Genomic DNA, 20,793 nt, shown 5'->3' on the forward strand with positions numbered 1-20,793 from the left:
AAAGTCTAAGAGTAAGAGTTAAAGCAGGAGTAAAGTAGGACCGACAAAAAAAAAACCAATTTATCAATGCCCATTCATAATGGATGCCTTGAAAACTCTTCCACTGTCTTTAATTCATTCAGCCAAGGTAGAAATTTTATGGCACTAAAAATTTCCACATCCAAGTAACCCCACCAAAATAATTGAGTGCGCTGAACTTCAACCGAAAAAAAAGAAAAAGAGTAAGAGTAGGAGTATAGTAGGACTGACAAAAAAAAAGCACCAATTTGTCAATGCCAATTCATGATGGATGTCCTGAAAACTCCTCCATAGTCTTTAATATATTCAGCCAAGGTAGAAATTATATGGCATCAATGTGACATCCTGATTTTTTTATTCTGTTTTCGATTGAATGAGTTGGGTTTTTCATCGACGCGCCTATAGTTCTTTTCTCTGAGTTGATCACTCACGAGATAACTAGTCTATCAGGCGAAGCCGTTAAGGATTTTAACACAATGAACTTGAGAATTCGATTAGAAATCGATTGCTCGACATTGCTAATTTGCAAGGGTCAATACGGCACTATCAAAATCAATCGGAGTTCGGAGATAGGTCGGTTCGACTGAGATATGAAATTAAAGTGTGGGTGGTTCCACCTAATTGCGAAATTCTTGTCGAACAACATTAAACTGATTTTTCTGTCATTTCTATACCCTGTGCCCGTATTTGAAACTTCGAGATTTTCATGACAGTCGAGAGTCGCCAATGAGTCGAAGATGCACAACGTGGCTCGAAAATAATCGACCATGGGTCAATTGTACTAAAAATTCCTAAAAGCTACCTGGTAGGTTAGGTCATGCTAAAATCGCGTCCGGTTGAAATTAACCGCAAAATTGAACCTAATTTTAGAATTGAAAGTTCTATCATGTCACAATTTATTTTAGGAACGTCGACTTAACTTCAGAAGATTTTTCTGCAAACCCGAGTTTTTGGCAAAAATTCAAAGTAGGGCTATTTTAGACCAGGAAAATTTGAGGATCGTTTTTGGTTGCACATTTGGCCATCAAGTTGGATTATTTGGCAAGGAAAAATGTGGAATTAAGTGTGGACCCCTTGGCTGAATTTTTGGGGCATCAATTGGGTTCATTTGGAGAGGAATTGAATGAAATTGGACGGGAAATGTTACAAAATTCGTAGGCCAAGGGGGGAGCAACATTTCAGCCACTTAGGAGGCTTGTTGGAGAAGCCTTGGTGTAGCAAAGTGGCTAAGGATGAAGGCTAAACATGGTGGGGCAAGTGTGATGAGTGTTTGGATATTTTGTGGCCCCCTCTTCAGCAACTGTCTTCCTCTTCTTCTCCAGCCTTACTTTCTCCATTGTTGATGTCATTTGAGAGCTCAAGAACCAAAGGGAAGCCGTAGCAACTCGTCGATCGCCCTTGCTGCCCGTCCAAGCGTCGTCGTGCCCTTGTGAAGCTGCTCGAAGCTCGTTCGTCGCACGCCAGCCTACATGCCTGCGAGCCAAGCCACGTGTCTAGGCCGTCGGTCCCATGTTCGTCGCCGTCCATCGAGCTGCCTCCGACCGCCTGGAAGTCACCGTAGTTGTCCCCAAGCCCTTGCCGTCGTCGCCTAGCCCCGCTGTGGCCTTTTCCAACCAAGCCACAAGAGCAGAAGCCGAACCTCATAGCCCAGCTGTGAGCTTCGTGTGCTTTTCCAGGCCTGTCTGGACCTCGCTTGGTGTCGCTGTAGGCTTGTTTGTCGTTCGCCTCCATGTCACTGTCGCCGTGAACTCATCGGCCCGCAAAATTGATGAGTTTACTAGCTAAACTCTGCTTAGGGAATTAATGACGTTTAGTAGGTACTTAGATTAGGCTAAGTATGGCTTAGGTGGTTAGTTAGTTTTGATTAGTGATTTAATTACTTAATTATGATTGTTAAGTGGTTAGAATAGATTGATTATGGGCTAAATAGATTGTATTATTATGTGGATAGGTGCATTAATTTTCTAGGCTCGTTTAGGTGGTTAAATTAGCGTTTCCGGCCTAGGTTTGCATTTATTGGATTTATTTGCATTTATTTAATTAATTTTTCTATTTATTTAATTATTTAATTTTTTCGGGAAATTATACCAAGATAGTCAATAATAGGAATTTCATGCTGATTGCAGTGGTGTGCTTAGTTTATGCAATTGAATATTAATTTGTGCAAATTGAGTGGCAATTGTGATTTTGAGTATTTATTTCAAAATTATAAAATTTTGGTATTTAATTAGAAAATACCGGGTGTCGGGTTTTGACACTAAAAATGTTTTTAGATACTATATCAACTAGTGGGATTTTAAAATGGAGGATATTAATTTTCTAGTTCAATATGACCGTGTACCCACACACGATAATTTTACCGGGTGTTTTTAATATGAAGAAAATAGGCCAAGTTCACTATTTTAATTGAGACATTTGAGTGTAATGTACGGTGTCCTTGGCCGGGATTGAATGATCGTGTGAGGGCTATGAGAATCTGTCACAAGCTGTTAAGCCAAACGATGCCCCTATATGGGACGCCCCAAGTCAACGGATGCCGGCTGTAGTGGAGACTGGACTGATGCTCCCTAGTGGAATGCCGTCTAGAAGTAGACGTTGTTGTGCTCGATGGTGCGAGACAACGCCCAACTACGCCGGAAGACTGCTAACTATTGAGTCGGCCTTGGCTATTTGTTGACGCCTAAATTTCATTTTTTAATTAATTAGTTTCTTTATTTATATATTTTGCCTTTTTTCGGATAAATAGATAATAAAAAGAGAAAACAACAAAAAACAAATAAAAACAAGAAAAAACAAAAAGAAAAACAGAAGCCAGCAGCCACAAGGGCTGGGCCTTCAAAGCCCAGCCCCTCCCTCTTTTCTTTTCCTTCGCATAGGTCCGCGAGGCCCAGTCGCGACCTAACTCAGCCCAGCCCCTTCTCCCTTGTCTTCTTCTTCCTGTTGTCGTCTTCTCCAATCGGATAAGCAGCACGCGCCGGAGAAGAGGACGCGAGTGACGCCAGAGCAGAAGGGAGGAACAGTAGCGCACATGGAGCAGGGGGGGCAGCTGGCGTTGGATGAGGACGTGCGGGGAGCAGCTGGCATCGGATGGGACACTGGTTTGGCCGTCGAGGGCCGCTCGGCGCGCGAAGGGGACCAGCGGTCGAAGTTCCATCGATCGGCCACCCCCTCGCCTATAAATAGCCCACAATGTCGACGACGAAGAACGGAGAGTGAGCTCCGAGATCTTCCCACTGAGAGACTTCAGGGGAGGAATCGAAGAGTAAGCAAGAGAGAAATCGGGTCACGAGCTCAGCCGACCTCCCACTGAGAGACTTCGGGGGAGGCTGGCGGCGAGCGAGTCCAACGAGGTCAGATCTAGTCGGTGGAGGCTCGGATCTGGCCGGAGTGAGAGAGAACCAAGGCTAAGGAAGGTCCGGCCGAGAGCTGCGTCGCAGATCTGGGGTGACTGAGCCCCTCCGCGGCACTGACACCACTCCCCGACGCCGCTGCTGTGCCAAATCCCGCCGTGCCACCGTCTCATTGTCATCGTAGCTGAGCCCCAGGCCGCCGTCTCGAGCCCCGCCGTCGTTGTTCGCCGTGGTCGTCACCAGTATGTCCTCACCCTCATTGCCGTCGAACGCCTCCGCCGCTGCTGCCTTCGATCTGGCATTGTCGCCGTCCCCATCCCCGTTCGAGAGAAGGTAAAAAAAATGTCGCTATTCTTATTGCCATTCATCGTAGCCGTTTCCCATTGACCTAGCCGTTGTCGCCGTCGCCGTTGTCGCCTTCGTCGTCGCCGTCCACTGCCGTAGTCGCCGTTGCCGCCAACGCCTCGGCTCCCGTCCTCGGCGCCGCGGATTCGCAAACCCCGGGGTTTGCGATTTTCCGGGTCGCGAAGTGGATCCGGACCCGGAAAATCAGGTAGGGTTTGCAATTTGGGCACGGTAGGAACCGGGTCGCAATTCAAGTCGGATTCGGGTAGGGTTTTCGCTGGGGAGCCGGGTCGTGGAGCGGAGTCGTCGGGCCGGGCTGGGCGCCTCAAACGCTCGGCCACGACGCCGTTTCAATAAAATAAAAAAATAAAAAAAGAAAAAAGACAAAAAATCTGAGTCGGGCCCGCAACGCGGCCATGTCGGGTCGGCTTTTTAAATTTTATTTTAAATAATATTTTAAATAAATAAATAATAAATAATTTATTTTCCAAAAAAAAATCCAAAATATAATTTATTTTCCAAAAATATTTAAAATATTTTAATTTCCAGTAAAAATCGAAAAATAATAAAAAATGATTAAAATATTTTATTTTCCAAAAAAATCAAAAAATAAAAAGTATTTCATATTTTCCAAAAAATGCCAAAATCCAAAAAAAAGAGCCAAAAAGACTTGTATTTTCTAAAAATACTAAAAATCCAAAAATCCCTTTGATGTGCAAAAAATTAGAAAAAGACTCAAAAAAATTTTCCTCCAAAAAATGCACGGAAAATCCCTCGAACATCCAAAAAACCTTAGGGTTTAAACAAGATTAGGTACCGAAAGGGCATTAATGATTAACTAGAGTAATCAAGTCCCCGATCCTAATTTCTCTGGTTTCGCAGGAGCGAGTATTTCTCCCGATACTTCGCTTGGGTTTCTAATCGACCCACCCCAAACCGATTAGTGGCGACTCCGTTTTAAAATTAATTTACAGGTTTAAAACTTAGACTATTAAAGTCGTGAATTGGTAGACTTGGGAGAGTCCGGGCATAACTAATTTCAGCTGAGCCATTACCCTCCTTAGGTGCCCGTACTCGATTGCGGGCGTCAAAAAAAGAGAGGTCGCGACAGCTTGGCGACTCCGCTGGGGAATTTGAGGACTTAGGCCATTTTATCTTTGTTTAAATGCTTTGCTGACTTGGGTTTTTTTTTCTTTTGTGCAGGTAATAGCTTAGAGTTTTTTTTTTTTAATTCTGTCAAAATAAAATGTTTTGTGATTATAAATTGCTGTGCATCCTTAAATGTTTTAGCACTACACATGGCACACACAACCCGGCCGCCGGACCTGGGCCGCCATAGGATTTCTAGGATGGTGTTAAGAAAGATACGACCTTGAACGCGAGACTACGATGTAGAGGTTGCCTTTCTTTTCCTCGAATTTCTTAGCCGATGTTAGGAGGGTATGCTGCTAACGCGAGATTGCGACGAGCGGATACCCTTTTAATTTCAATAAACCTTCTCAGTTAGAAATCGAGCCGCACGTCCCATCTGTATGTCTTTGTGCTTGCCATTTTCTTTAAAAGTAAAGTAATTTCTTTACTCTTACTCAGTCCTTATTTATTGGCCCATGGCAATTTAGGACAGGTTTTTCGAGTCCCAGTTTATATGTGATGGGAGAAGACGATATCCAGTTCATTCCCGCTCCCAAAGTAGAGCTCTTCAGATGGTGGGGTCAATTGGACCAGTTTGCCCAAGAGCACGTGAAAGCCAAAGTCAGTCATCTCCTATCATTGTTCCAAATCTTTGTTCATCCTGAAGTCCTGCAGGCCATGACACATTTTTGGTGCCCGATGACATCCACTTTTATGTTCGGTGGGTTCGAGCTAACCCCAACTCTGGAGGAATATAGCATCATCACTGGAAAGTCTCTTGAGAATCGGCTTGTTAGGCCACCAACAGGCATTGACCCGTTGCGTGGGTTAGCACGGCTTTTAAGAACTGAAGTCCATGTTGTGAGGCGAACTCTTGAAAGCAACCATAACACCTGCCCACTAACATTTTTGATTGCTTGTTTTGAAAATCAACCCATGACCCAAAAAAGTGAAATTTTCCTTTTAGCCTTTTTCGGGTTCATCATTTTCCCCATCAAAGAAACGCCATAAGTCCCTCAATGGCATGGGTGGTTGATCAGGTTTTGAGAGGGCAAAACTGCGTCAACATGATTTTAGCTGAAATGTTTTTGTCTCTTAATCGTTTTAAAGAAAATACGGAAAAAATCATGCGAGCCTCCCCAGAAATTTTGCAAGTTTGGTTCTTTTCTCACCTAAGCGAATTTCGATGCCTCATGCAATCATCCGAAAATGATTTGGCAAACATTTTATTGAATTTGATTATATTTTAGCACTTTATCTTTACTTTTAGATGTAGAATATGCAACGCAAAACCACAAACCATAAAAATAGGGAGACCACATCTATATTAAACATATATGAACCTTGTAGATAAGCGATGCAAAATATTTTAACACTACACTATTTAATTTTGAGAAATATTAATACCAAATTACGATTTAATATCACGTGTGGGTTTCGACTCTCACGCCTTGCAAGGAGGTATGGCAAAAGTCTAAGAGAAAGAGTTAAAGTAGGAGTTGAGTAGGACCGACCAAAAAAATAATAATAAAGAACCAATTTATCAATGTCCATTCATAATGGATGCTTTGAAAACTCTTCCACTGTCTTTAATTCATTCAGCTAGGTAGAAATTCTACGGCACTAAAAATTTCCACATCCAAGTAACCCCACCAAGATAATTGAGTGCGCCGAACCTCAACCGAAAAAAAAAAAGGAAAGTAAGAATAGGGGTAGAGTGGGACCGACAAAAAAAAAGTACAAATTTGTCAATGCCCATTCATGATGGATGTCCGGAAAACTTCTCCATAGTCTTTAATATATTCAGCCAAGGTAGAAATTCTATGGCACCAAGAATTTCCACACCTAGGCAACCCCACTAAGACAATTAAGTGCACCGAACCCTGACTTCTCAACATTTTCCACACCCACCCACCAAGACAATTAAGTCATTTCAAGAAGACTTTTGACTTCTAAGCATGAATAATTAAATACGCCGCTGTCCTATAGCCATCGTGCTCGAGCAAAAGACGGAATTCTGCCATAAAATATCGCAACCATGAAATATTTGGCAAACATTTTATTGAATTTGACTATATTTTAGCACTTTATCTTTACTTTTAGATGTAGAATATGCAACGCAAAACCACAAACCTTAAAAATAGGGAGACCACATGTATATTAAACATATATGAACCCTGTAGATTAGCAATGCGAAATATTTTAACACTACACTATTTAATTTTGAGAAATATTAATACCAAATTACGATTTAATATCACGTGTGGGTTTCGACTCTCACGCCTTTCAAGGAGGTATGACAAAAGTCTAAGAGTAAGAGTTAAAGTAGGAGTAGAGTAGGACTGACCAAAAAAAAGAACCAATTTATCAATGTCCATTCATAATGCAGCCTTGAAAACTCTTCCACTGGCTTTTAATTCATTCAACCAAGGTAGAAATTCTACGGCACTAAAAATTTCCACATCCAAGTAACCCCACCAAGATAATTGAGTGCGCCAAACCTCAACCAAGAAAAAAAAAAGCGCCAATTTGTCAATGCCCATTCATGATGGATGTCCTGAAAACTCCTCCATAGTCTTTAATATATTCAGCCAAGGTAGAAATTCTATGGCACCAAGAATTTCCACACCTAAGCAACCCCACTAAGACAATTAAGTGCACCGGACCTTGACTTCTCAACATTTTCCACACCCACCCGCCAATACAATTAAGTCATTTCAAGGAGATTTTTGACTTCTAAGGATTAATAATTAAACACACCGCTGCCCTATAGCCATTGTGCTCGAGCAAAAGACACAGAATTCTGCCATTAGATATCCTAACCATGAAATATTGGCAAGCATTTTATTGAATTTGACAATATTTTAGCACTTTCCCTTGACTTTTACGTGTAGAATATCCAACGCAAAACCATAAACTTAAAACATAGGGAGACCACATGTATATTAAACATATATGAGCCTTATAGATAAGTGACGTGAAATATTTTAACACTACACTATTTAACTTTGAGAAATATTAATCCCAAATTATGATTTAATATCATATGTGGGTTTCGATTGTCACGTCTTGCAAGGAGGTAGGACAAAAGCCTGTAAGTAAGAGTTAGGATATAAGTAAAGTAGTACTGACCAAAAAAAAAAAAAAAAAAAAAAAGCACCAATTTATCAATAACCATTCATAACGGATGCCCCGAAAACTCCTCCACTTTTTTAATGTATTTAGCCAAGATAGAAATTCTATGGCAGTAAGAATTTCCACACCCAAGTAACCCCACCAAGACAATTAAGTGTTCCTAACCTCAACTTCTTAGAATTTTCCACACCCACCCACCAAGACAATTAAGTCATTTTAAGAAGACTTTTGACTTATAAGCATTAATAATTAAATACACCGCTGTCCTATAGCCCTTGTGCTTGAGCAAAAGACAGAGAATTCTACCATAAAATATCGTAACCATGAACTATTTGGCTAACATTTGATTGAATTAAACGATATTTTATCACTTTATCTTGACTTTTATATGTAGAATATCCAACGCAAAACCGTGAACTTAAAAAATAGGGAGACCACATATATATTAAACATATATGAACCCTGTAGATAAGCAATGCGAAATATTTTAACACCATGCTATTTAACTTTGAGAAATATTAATCCCAACTTACGATATAGTATGACGTGTGGGTTTCGACTCTCATGCTTTGCAATAAGGTAGGATAAAAGTTTGAAAGTAATAATTAAAGTAGGAGCAAAGTAGGACTGACTCAAAAAAAAAAAAAAAACAAACAATTTGTCAATGCCCATTCATAATGGATGCCCTCAAAACTCCTTCATTGTCTTTAATGCATTCGACCAAGGTAGAAATTCTATAATACTAAAATTTCCACACCCAAGTAACCTCACCAAGACAATTAAGTGCACCCAACCTCGACTTCTTAGCATTTTCCACACCCACCAGCCAAGACAATTAAGTCATTTCAAGAAGACTATTAACTTCTAAGCATTAATAATCAAATACACCGCTGTCCTATAGCCATTGTGCTCGAGCGAAAGATAGAGAATTCTACCATAAAATATCGTAACCATGAAATATTTGGCAAACATTTTATTGAACTTGACAATATTCTATCACTTTATCCTGACTTTTACATGTAGAGTATCCGATGCAAAACTGCAAACTTAAAAAATGGGGAGACCACATGTATATTAAACATATATGAACCCTGTAGATAAGTGATGCGAAATATTTCAACACCACGCTATTTAATTTTGAGAAATATTAATGCCAAATTACGATTTTATATCACGTGCGGGGTTCGAGTCCCACGCCCTGTAAGGAAGTATGACAAAAAGTCTAAGAGTAAGAGTTAAAGTAGAAGTAGAGTAGGACCGACCAAAAAAAAAAAAAAAAACCAATTTAGCAATGCCCATTCATAATGGATGCCTTGAAAACTCTTCCACTGTCTTAATTCATTTAGCCAAGGTAGAAATTATATGGCACTAAAAATTTCCACATCCAAGTAACCCCACCAAGATAATTGAGTGTGTCGAACCTCAACTGGAAAAAAAAAAAAAAAAAGTAGGAGTAGAGTAGGACCGACAAAAAAAAAAGTACCAATTTGTCAATGCCCACTCACGATGGATGTCCTGAAAACTCCTCCATAGTCTTTAATATATTCAGCCAAGGTAGAAATTCTATGGCACCAAGAATTTCCGCACCAAGGCAACCCCACTAAGACAATTAAGTGCACCGAACCCTGAATTCTCAACATTTTCCACACCCACCCACCAAGACAATTAAGTCATTTCAAGAAGACTTTTGACTTCTAAGCATGAATAATTAAATACGCCGCTGTCCTATAGCCATTGTGCTCGAGCAAAAGACAGAATTCTGCCATAAAATATCGCAACCATGAAATATTTGACAAACATTTTATTGAATTTGACTATATTTTAGCACTTTATCTTGACTTTTACATGTAGAATATCCAATGCAAAATCGTAAACTTAAAAAATAGGGAGACCACATGTATATTAAACATATATTGAACCTTGTAGATAAATAATGCGAAATATCTTAACACCGTGCTATTTAACTTTAAGAAATATTAATGCGAAATTACTCTTATATGTCATGTTTAGATGTGATTAAAGTAACGGATGCATACATATACATGTATATATATATATATATATATATATATATATATAATTGTTTTTTGATTGAAGTGTCAAATAACTTTTCTGGGCTTTTATTTGCTCTTATATTTGACAAAATTACTGGAGGCTTCAAATTGCTACAATGTGAGTCCCCCAGCAGACCTTCTAGAGAAGACTTAGAATGGCTATATAAGTTTCATACTTATCAATATTTTCTGTGCTTTTAGTAGACAAATCAACATTAGAACCACGCTAAGTCTTTATAAATGAAAGTGGACGTACAAAATGGAGCAGTCATCAGGTAATCCTTTCTCGTGGCATCGACCAGCATATTGTTTAGCTCATTTACAAATACAAATAGAAAATACCATTAAAGAGTCTAAGAAAATCAAATTCGTTGATTGTCAAATAGAGTTGTTAGTTCTGTGACATGGGATTATGTACATGTGGCAAGACATCACCCCAGAAGGACGATTCTGGAAGACTTTTCCATGAAAACACCATGCCACTTAGAATTTTCTACACTGAACTAACTCCACCAAGACAATAAAGAAAACCAAATTGTCTCCAGTATTGTAATGTCAGGAGGACTTTAACCTTCGACAAAGGACTTGTGTCGATCGTTTCGCACGAAGGGCTATATAAGTTGAAGCAGGCTTCCCCACCACTTAACTCACCCGCATTTTTTTTTTTTAAACTGCGAAATGGATTGGCATCAAATCCTTGGCCTCCTTGGTTTCCTCTTTTTCTCACATACTTCTCTTTCCTTTTCCTCGCCTCTTTGCCCTCCTGAACAGCGTGATGCGTTGCTTCATTTTAAGAATTCCTTTGTGCTTGATACCGAGGCATCTTACTCATGTTATTTGTTTTATGATGTCACATCTTATCCAAAGACAAACTCATGGAATGAGGGTGTGGACTGTTGCATGTGGGAAGGTGTTACTTGCGATGGAGTCACCGGTAATGTCATCGGGCTTGATCTCACTTGCAGCTGTCTTCGTGGTGCTCTCCATTCCAACAGCTCCCTCTTTCTCCTTCGCCATCTTCGAAATCTCAATCTTTTCGGTAATAGCTTTGCTGGTTCATCCATTTCACCTAATCTGAGCGTGTTTACAAAAATGACTCATTTGAATCTCTCTCATTCACAATTTTTGGGTACCGTTCCTAATGAAATTTCTCACCTCTCCAAGCTGGTGTCACTTGATCTTTCCTACAATTCTATTGAATCAAGCTTAGTCTCTTTTCTTACGTTGGAAAATTCTACCTTCACAATGCTTATTCAGAATCTTACAACAATAAGAAAGCTTGTTCTTGATGATGTAGACATGTCCATGATTTCATCAATGTCCTTTGCAAATTTGTCTTCTTCTTTGACACATTTAAGTGTTTCTTCTTGTTCCTTAGGAGGGATATTTCCTGATACTATTTTTCGATTACCGAATCTTGCTGTTCTTGATGTAAGTTCCAATGACTTATCTGGGATTCTTCCCAAATCCAATTGGAATGGTCCTCTCAGATCCTTGTCTCTCCAGGAAACAAGCTTTTCAGGAGAAATACCTGATTCAATTGGTAATATGACAACTTTGACAGTTTTAGATTTTAGTGGTTGCAAATTCATAGGATTTCTCCCCTCGTCACTAGGTAATCTCACCCAACTCATGTCTCTAAGTCTAGGGGTGAATAGTTTTAGCGGCATTATAGAATTTGAAATCTTTGCAAAGCTTAAAAATCTCAAGTCTCTCTATATTTCCCATGAACTAAATCTAATCTCTGAGAAAATTAACTATACGTTTCCAAACCTTGAAGTGTTACGGTTGCCTTCTTGCAATTTGACCCAAATTCCATACTTCCTGAGTTCATCAAAAGGTTAACACACTTAGACCTCTCTTACAATAGGATTAGTGGGGAGATCCCAATGTGGTTTTTGGGAATAAGCCATGATACGTTGGAAATATTACTTCTCTCTTTTAATCTTCTGGAGGGAGGTATACAACAAATGCACTGGAAGAGATTGTTGAGTTTTCACATTGAGAGCAACTTACTCCAAGGACCACTCCTGATCCCTCCACCTTCTACTTTGAACTTTCTTGCCTCCAACAATGGTTTCGTCGGTGAGATCCCCTCTTCAATTTGTCGGTTGAGTTCACTTCGATCATTAGATTTGTCTTACAATAATCTCTCTGGAAATATGCCACCATGTTTTGGAAATATAACTGATCTCTTGGATCTAGTCTTGGAAAACAATAAATTAGAAGGACCATTACCACGCTCCCTAGTCAAATGCTCAAAGTTATCATCATTACTTCTCGAGTCACAATGAGTTCAGTGATATCTTCCCACATTGGCTGGAAGCATCGGATTTGGGGTACATTGATTTGCAATCCAACAAATTTCATGGTAGGATCAACCTCACTACTTTTGGACTCTCCTTTCCCTTTCTTTCTTCTTTAATTATTTCCAACAACAGTTTTATTGGACAGTGGCCCATAGAGGTTTTCTTAAATTCCTCATTGGATGCAATAGATTTGTCCATGAATAAGTTTGTGGGGCCAATTCCACTTCCATCTCCCACCACACTTATTATTCCATTGTGAGTAATAATATGATTGGAAAGGTCACTTCTCTGTTATGCAATGCCACCGAGCTCTGGTGATCGACTTGTCTAATAATGGCTTAACAGGTAGCTTGCCCCGGTGCTTAACAAATTTTAGCATCAATCTATCAATTTTGAACTTGCAAATGAATCACCTTGAAGGCACAATTCCTCTATCAATTTCTTCAAGATGTAGCTTGATGACTCTTGACTTGAGTCAAAATCGGTTTGAAGGTACATTGCCCCGATCCCTTGTCAAATGTAAATATTTGGAAGTTCTAGATCTTAGCAACAATCAGATAGAGGACACATTTCCAAGATGGTTGGGGACACTTTCAGAACTAAAAGTTCTCATTTTGAGGTCCAACAATTTTAAGGATCTTTTGAATATTCCAAAAGGAGCTCACCTCTTTCCCAAGTTACACATTTTGGATCTCTCCAACAACAATTTTAGTGGTCCTTTGCCAACTAACTTGATAATGAAATTGGAAGCAATGGTGAATGTTGAAAGTGGGCGAGAAAAATCATTATATATGGCACGATCGGCATCATATGAAAATTCCGTGACCGTGACCATGAAAGGGCAAGATATTGTGCTAGTGAAGATCTTGACCATCTTCACAACCCTTGACTTGTCAAACAATTTTTTCCAAGGGGATATCCCAATAGTTATTGGACATCTTCAATCTCTCATAGGCCTTAACCTTTCTCATAATCACTTCACAGGTTCCATCCCTTTGACTCTAGGGGACTTGACTAATCTTGAATGGCTTGACCTTTCTTCGAATAAGCTTAGTGGGGTAATTCCTAGAAAATTGGGAGATTTGACATTCCTTGGGTACTTAAACCTCTCAAAGAACCAACTCATCGGTCAAATTCCACAAGACAAGCAATTAAGCACATTTTCAAGTGACTCATTTAGAGGAAATCCATGCTTATGTGGAACTCCATTGCCGACAGCATGCCCTTGGGATGCTCAACCTCCTCCACCATCGTCTTCACCATCTTTCAACCATGAAGTGCATGAGAGTTGGCTCAAACAGAAAGTAGTGTGGATAGGTTATGCTTCTGGAGTTGTAATTGGGATTTCCACAGCATTCATTGCATTTGAAACAGGAAGGCCCAAATGGCTTGCACGAGGTGTGAGCATGCTGGAAAGAAAAGCAACCGAGTGGAAGGAGAAGCCAAAGTGGATGGCCAACCAACTTCATGGACATTGAAATTGTTTGAGGAGTTGTCTCTTTAAATTGTGTAATATAGACACAATGAATAAGGATGTCACCAAACCAACTTGAAATGTGATTTCCTTTATGAAGGCTTGGTTCTGTTGTTTCTCTTCATGTTTGTTGGTGCCTCCGGCTTAAAAAAGAAGCAAAAAACAAAAAGCATGAAACAAATGCTATCAACCTCTACAGATATCTTATCTATCTTCTCGTGTGCATAGCCTTTATTTATTCATGATGAATAAGAAGTGAAGATTGGCCTTAACCCATTCAGCCAACGTAGTTAGTAAATTAATCAGCAAGGTAATACGTCCTGAAGGATCAACACTGAAACCTTTGAATTTGCTGGTCAATAGTAGACTGCGGATCGTAAGCTATTATCCATTTTTTTTTCATAGAAAACACGTGTCAACGTGGAATTGAACAATGTTCAGTAATATATGTATAAAGAAAAGAGTGCTCCCCAATAATTAACTATCCAAATACAAAGTAATATGTGTACCACATGGTCATGCCCATAGCCTCGCAAGTCTTTATTAACGGTCACATTCTACCCATAGATCGTATCCTAGATAAAAGATGCTACCATGGACCTGATTAACATACCTTCAAGAACAGCGAACAAAGACTTCCTTGCCATGTATTATGTCGTATGCTTGAGTGATAATGGAAGATATTCACCGGTAAAATCCAAGTCATTAGATCAGCCTGCCAGCGACCATTTTACATCGATTCCCTAAAGATAACTCTAGTGTCTCTTGTGTGTTGAGCCATGGAACAAAAACTCTATAGCAAGAGAAATTGGCACCCCAAACATTTCCAATCAAGTAATCTAATTTATGACCCAAATTACAAGAAGACTTTGAATTCTACAACGTCAGCGAAACGCTCCAGTAGAGCCACTGAGTCAGTGTCTTGAAGCAAAACATGGGATGATACCAAATCCTCTATTTTCTCGTTTCTCTTTCTGTCCAGTTATCAATCCTCCCTTTCCCAACGACAGTTATGTCATCCTGTGCAGAGTAAAGCATTACTATGTTCAGCAATTCACTCGCTCTAAAAATTGACTCACATTCATACTTCATCCCATGACAAGTAGGTGGAAGAAACACGGATTGCTGCTCGTCGGAGTAACGTTGTCATGGCTAGTGTGAACCGTAATTCATAATTTTGTTCATGAAAGTTTATTATTTATGCAATTTGTTTCACAGCGCCTCCTCCAAACTAGGTTTCCACATCCGCCGATTATTCATTGATCATCACACATTTGATGTTTGAAGTTCACGTGCGAAATACTGGAGGGATATACATGGGGAGGTTACTTGACAATTCTATAGACATAAACAAGTAACAAGTAATCAATCTGCATTTCTTACGAAGGGTTTAGGCCCAGTCAAGTGATAATAAAGTATAAGAACACTACAACTGTCATAATTTTTACATTCACTTGAACATCACAATTTTTTTTTTATCACTTGATTACCATATCCGTATAAAATCGTTCAAATGAGTGCCTATTCCAGTAATTCGTCCTACATGACTTTTTTTTAAAAAGATTTAAATCTGACGTGGTTTTTCTTTTTAATAATTAAGTCCATAGTAGACTACGCCCACATTCCAGCTCATTCCATTTCTTCACAAACGATGACACGTCCTCTTTCTCTCTCCTTCTCTCTGTTATCTGTCCAATGTATCCTCTCTTTCTCATTCACGACTCGGCATCCTCATGGCTGACGCCGACTAGGTTAAGCTACCACATATAGTGAAGGATCATGTTCTTCATGTGCTCATCTTCGACGCTGCCGCTGACCTCATCCCCGTAAAGGACATTCACGGTGGCTTCGATTGCACAAAGCAAGGCAAGAACATTGGTTCGAGGTTTTTGGGCTCTCCTACCCTTACTTCCTCCTTCAAGATGAGGTCATTCTGTTTCGCTTCGCTTTCTTCTTCTGCTTGACTGATTGGTTCTTTGTCTGTTTCTGATTGAATCTTTTCCCTTTCTTATGACCAAAAATCAACAATACGTTGTGGTTTTCTTTTCTTCCCCATGGAATCAAACAACGAGAACGATACTTAGACATCATTACTCTTAACGAAATTGAAATCCTTTCGGTTAAATTAGGACTTCATCTTCAAATTGATTTGGGGCAACAAAATGGCCAAAACGACTTCACTTTTTTCCTGACTTCATCTCTCCGGTGAGCCACAACATCATATTTATGTTAAATCAATTTTATGTTGTTTTTCGGCTCCATGAATCTTCGATGGCACTGAAGTTAATGATTTTTAATTAATGTTGCAAGTAATTAAAAGAAAAGTTATGACCTTAAATTGAAGCGTTATACGAAATTTATAGCACTTGTGATGTCATTCTCCCGATCATACGAGACATTTAAGGGTGCTAGAGACGTGAATTGCATGATCTTATGCCAAGCCAAAAACTTGTGTTCTCGAAACTCCACAGATGATGACAGTAATTCATTTTCTTTTTCCTGAGTCACATACATAATTCAGATCAATGCAAACCAAGCCAAAAACTTGTGTCAAGAAACAGAATCATTATGGAAGTACTGGGGGAGAGAAGTGGGATAGATCTTTAATCTGAAGGTGTTCATGTATATATAGGTTGTCGATCTTGAATGACAAAATGCCATATTGTACATGTTACAGAAACTGTACTATGGATGCCATTCTCAAATTGTCATTTCTAGAGACTATGGTTTTCTAGTGGCTAACAATGTTGAGAAGGGAAACCCTCAATTTCACCAGGCGCCGGAAAATGCATTCTAAGTCATCCTCAATTTCTTGAATGCTCAGCTCTAGTTCCTCCAATCGCTTTGAGAGATCACCTACTTGATTATTGATGTCTTTGTTCGATCTGAGAGAGAGAGCGATGGCATCCAAGCCTTGCACTTTGGGGGTTGCCTTTCCTTCGTCACATGATACGCGTTTAGGTTCCAGCAGTTTTGACAGTTTTGACACTGGAGACCAGCCTCTAGGCTTCCTTCTTGCACTTGTCAGAGCAAGGAAACCTAAGAGGGACCCGATTACAGAAAAGCTGATCTCTCCAGCTTCAGTTAGTATGCTAAGGGTAGCTTCATTGTGAGAGCCCTTCTTGGAGCCTTTCTTCTTCAAATTTCTCAAGTACTTGCAGATTACTTTGTTCAACTTTTTCGTAGAGCTGATGTATGCTTCTACTTCAAAGGCGAAGCTGGAATCTCCTCTTTTCCTTCTTCGCAAAGAAAATTTCAGCTCCTGGACACATTCCTTCATCTGTGAGAAAGCTTCCCTCACATTCTTGCAAACATCTAACAGCATGACAGAAGCATCCAACAACTCTTCGGCAGGACTTCTCAGGTGGGAAAGAACCTGTTGAGTGTGAGGCAACTGTAGCAAGTCATCAATGCAGTCATACAAGCTCTTGAGTTCTCCCAAACTTTGGGATGCCAAGGAGGATGAGGATGCTGGTTCCTCTTGGTATTTGCGGAAATGTGTGTTTGATGTGTGTGCAAGGGAGTGTTTTGTGTGTGAACTATCAAGAGAGCAAAAAATAATGTGGGCAAGAAATGATTGGAAAAGTAATAATAAGAATGTGTAAAAGAGAGTGGCAGCAAAGAAGCACAAGGGAACAAAAAGAAGTATTTTATTATTTAGTTTTAGTACAAAGGGAAGGGGAAGGAGCTTGCTTACCTTGTTGGTCTACTGCGCTCCCCCCTTCCTATTTATAAGGGAGCTCCACTGACTTATGGCCCACCGTCTTTGACTTCTAGTAGATTTTTTGCAATTTTTTTCTTGAATAACCGACTCTTCTAGGCAAAAACCTCTGCCATTTGCAGAGATAATTTTATGGACTCTTCTAGGATTTTTCTTGACTTCTCTAACTCATGTCTATCTTGAAGTTTCTAGAAATTGGATCAATAATTTAACACTCCTCCTTGATCCAATTTCGTGTTACTCCAAGCATTTCCCGCAATGTCTCGAACTTGGCTGGTGATAGTACTTTAGTGAATATGTCCACTACTTGATCCTCGATCTTGCAATATTTGAGTTTGATCTCTATGTTTTTTTGCACCTCTCGTACAAAGTGATATTTGATGTCGATATATTTGGTTCTTCCATGGAATACTGGATTCTTTGATATAGCAATCACCGAATTATTGTCACAAACTAACGGAGTCGGTTTTGTTTGTACTTCTCCAATATCTTCTAGAATTCTTTGAAGCCATATTGCTTGAATGGCGATCGTAGCAGCTCCGATGTATTTAGCTTTTGCAGTAGACTGTGCCACTGAGTTTTGTTTTTTGGATTCCCATGAGAATATTCCAGAGCCCAATGTGAATGCATAGCTAATAGTATTTCTCTATCATTAGCTAAACTTGCCTAGTCGCTATCAATGTAGCCAATGAGCTTGGCGTTTGCACTTGGCCGATAGCAAATGCCGTAATCTATAGTTCCTCATAAGTATCTGAGAATTCTCTTGGCAACTCCAAAGTGAATTTGACTTGGACTTTGCATGAATTGTGATAGTAGACTTGTTGCATACATAATATCCGCTTGTGTGGCAGTGAAATATAGCAGACTGCCAATCAGACTTTTGTAGAGGGAGGCATCAGCTTTTTCTGCTCCATGTTCCTTCAATAGTTTCTCATTTGTCATGAGTGGAGTTGAAATTGCTTTGCAATAGTTCATCTTGAATTTCTTCAGGAGGTTCTCAGTATATTTCTTTTGCGAGATAAAAAATCTTTCATTTTGGTCGATCTCGATGCCAATGAAATAATGCATCAAACCCAAGTCCGTCATCTCAAATGTCTTCATCATTTCTTCTTTCAATTCTTGGATCATGTCTCATTGTTTCCTGTATAGATGAGATCATCCACATACAAAGAGACAATAAGAGTGTCGGACTTACCTTGGGTTTTGATGTAGAGCGTTGGCTCGCTCATACTCCTCTTGAATCCTTGCTCGATGAAGTATTCATCGATTCTACTATACCACGCTTTAACCCATACAGGGCTTTCTTGAGTTTGAGAACTTTTTCTTCTTGGCCTTTGAGGAAGCCTTGTGGTTGTTCTATGTATATTTCTTCTTGAAGATATCCATATAGGAATGCTGACTTTGCATCTAATTGATGGATCTTCCATTCTTTTTGTGCTGCTAGGGTTATGAGTGCCCGAATAGTATCAAGGTGAGCAACAAGAGTGAAAGTTTCGGTATAGTCGATACCTGGTTGTTGCAAGTAGCCTTTCGGCACAAGCCTTGCTTTGTATTTCTAGATTGATCCATCTACGTTGAGCTTTGTCTTGTAGACCCACTTGACGCTAATGATCTCTTTGTCTTTGGGTTGATCGACAAGCGCCCAAGTTTCATTTTTCTCGATCACTTTGATCTCTTCCTCCATGGCTTTTATCCAAACTTCTTCTTTGGACACCTATTCGTAGTTTTCTAGTTCTAAAGCAGCAAAGTTGCATGTGTTGTAAATTCTTCTAAGGGTTTTTACCCTTAGGGCCCGTTTGGTTCGGCTTTAGGGAAATGCCTTTGGTCAAATGCAAATACTTTTGAGGTAAAGGGGTTTTCGGAAATGCTTGAATGTTTGGCAAATTATAATTTAAAGGGCATTGGAAAGTGACTTTGACGTAAATACCATTTGGTAAACCAAACATTTCAAATGGCTTTTATTATTTTTTAAAAATAAAAATCAAATTCGATGAAACTTTGTCGCAGATCAATGGTGGGGCGGGCCAACCACCGGTGACCAGGGATGGCTGCCGGCGAGGCTGGCTAAGGTTGCATGAACCAAGATCTCACCGCTGACGAGGCTGCTTGAGGTTGTGCGACCTTAGGAGGTGCGGCCTAGGCTTCGCCGACCAGATCTGGGTCCGCGTGACCCAAGCGAGGCTGCTCGGGGTCGCGTGACTCCAGGCTGGCGTCATCTAGGTTCCCCCACCTTAGGCGACGCTGCACGGGTCGCGTGACCCGGCCTGGCGTCATCTAGGTTCCCCCAACCTCACGCGATGCCTGCTCGGGTCACGCAGCCTAGATCTGGCCGCCCCGGCGAGGCCTAAATGGCAGCCAGATCTACGTTCCCTAGACCTCAGGCAACCTCGCCGACAGCTTGATCTGGTCGTCGGTGGTTGGTGGTATGGTGAAGATGAATGCTCGGTAAAAAAGAAAAAAGAAAAAAGGAGTCAATGGATGAACAGTAGAAGTGGACTAGCATTTCCAAAATGCTAAAAGCCCAAAAACAGGTCTGAAAGACCAAAACAGTCCGGACACACTTTGGGCTTTCAGCATTCCCAAAAATTGGCTAATGGACTTCCAAAAATGCTTGCTAAATGCTTAATATTTTCCCCAAAGGGCTTTAGGGGCTTATAGCCCCTTGGGAAAGCTAAACTAAACAGGGCCTTAGTACTGGTGATTCTGGAGTAGGTTCTTCTTGCGTCACTCTTGAAGAGGTTGGTGGAGTTACATCGTAAGTGGTGGAATCCGGCACTTCTCCTTCTTCATGTGACGTTGAATCCTCTTGAGCAGGTGGTATGTCTGGTAAGATGACGTACTTCTTCTCGATCTTCTAGTCCTCCCAATTCCAAGCAGCATTCTCGTCGAACTCAACATCTCAATTGATCATGAGCTTCTTAGTTCTTAGGTTGTAGACTCGATAGCATTTTGATTGGTCACTATAGCCAAGGAATATTCCATTGTCTGTCTTTTCATCAAGCTTACTCTTTTTTTGGGCAGGGATGTGAATGTAGCATATATAGCCAAACACCTTGAGGTGCTTTGCTGAAGGCTTCCGTCCACTCCATGCTTCGACTAGAGCTTTATTTTGGACACCTATTTAAGATGTATGCGGCCGTGTAGACTGCTTTTGCCCAAAATGAGTTAGGAAGTCCTTTTTCCGTTAGCATAGACCTTGCCATCTCCATGATGGTTCTATTTTTTCTTTCAACTACTCCATTTTGCTGCGGGGCGT

General features: G+C 40.2%; 2 protein-coding genes across 2 annotated transcripts; one reads left to right on the forward strand and one right to left on the reverse strand.

The window, feature by feature from the left end:
• The first annotated feature begins 13,175 nt into the window (after nt 1–13,175).
• LOC120288769 (putative receptor like protein 25) lies at nt 13,176–13,820 on the forward strand. Its single transcript, XM_039302912.1, has one exon. It carries the CDS (start codon nt 13,176–13,178, stop codon nt 13,818–13,820), a length of 645 nt encoding a protein of 214 aa, XP_039158846.1.
• Nucleotides 13,821–16,547: 2,727 nt separating this feature from the next.
• On the reverse strand, nt 16,548–18,665 carry LOC104451691. The gene is made up of 3 exons (XM_039302913.1): nt 18,416–18,665; nt 18,016–18,110; nt 16,548–17,192 (listed from the first exon to the last, which is right to left on the reverse strand). The coding sequence occupies exons 1-3, from the start codon at nt 18,663–18,665 to the stop codon at nt 16,548–16,550; spliced, it is 990 nt and encodes a 329-aa protein (XP_039158847.1).
• Nucleotides 18,666–20,793: the final 2,128 nt, after the last annotated feature.

This window comes from Eucalyptus grandis, chromosome 10 (assembly GCF_016545825.1).
Source record: "Eucalyptus grandis isolate ANBG69807.140 chromosome 10, ASM1654582v1, whole genome shotgun sequence".
In the NCBI taxonomy this organism is placed as follows: domain Eukaryota; kingdom Viridiplantae; phylum Streptophyta; class Magnoliopsida; order Myrtales; family Myrtaceae; genus Eucalyptus; species Eucalyptus grandis.

Bases quoted from the DNA above. Each gene is read 5' to 3' on its own strand.
- LOC104451691 (XM_039302913.1), bottom strand. From the start codon at position 18,665: ATGATCCAAGAATTGAAAGAAGAAATGATGAAGACATTTGAGATGACG. The intron at 18,111-18,415 runs GTCTGATTGGCA...AACAAAACTCAG, and splicing joins TGATGCCTCCCTCTACAAAA to TGGCACAGTCTACTGCAAAA. The intron at 17,193-18,015 runs GTACAAACAAAA...CACACTCAACAG, and splicing joins TTCTAGAAGATATTGGAGAA to GTTCTTTCCCACCTGAGAAG.
- LOC120288769 (XM_039302912.1), top strand. From the start codon at position 13,176: ATGAAAGGGCAAGATATTGTGCTAGTGAAGATCTTGACCATCTTCACA.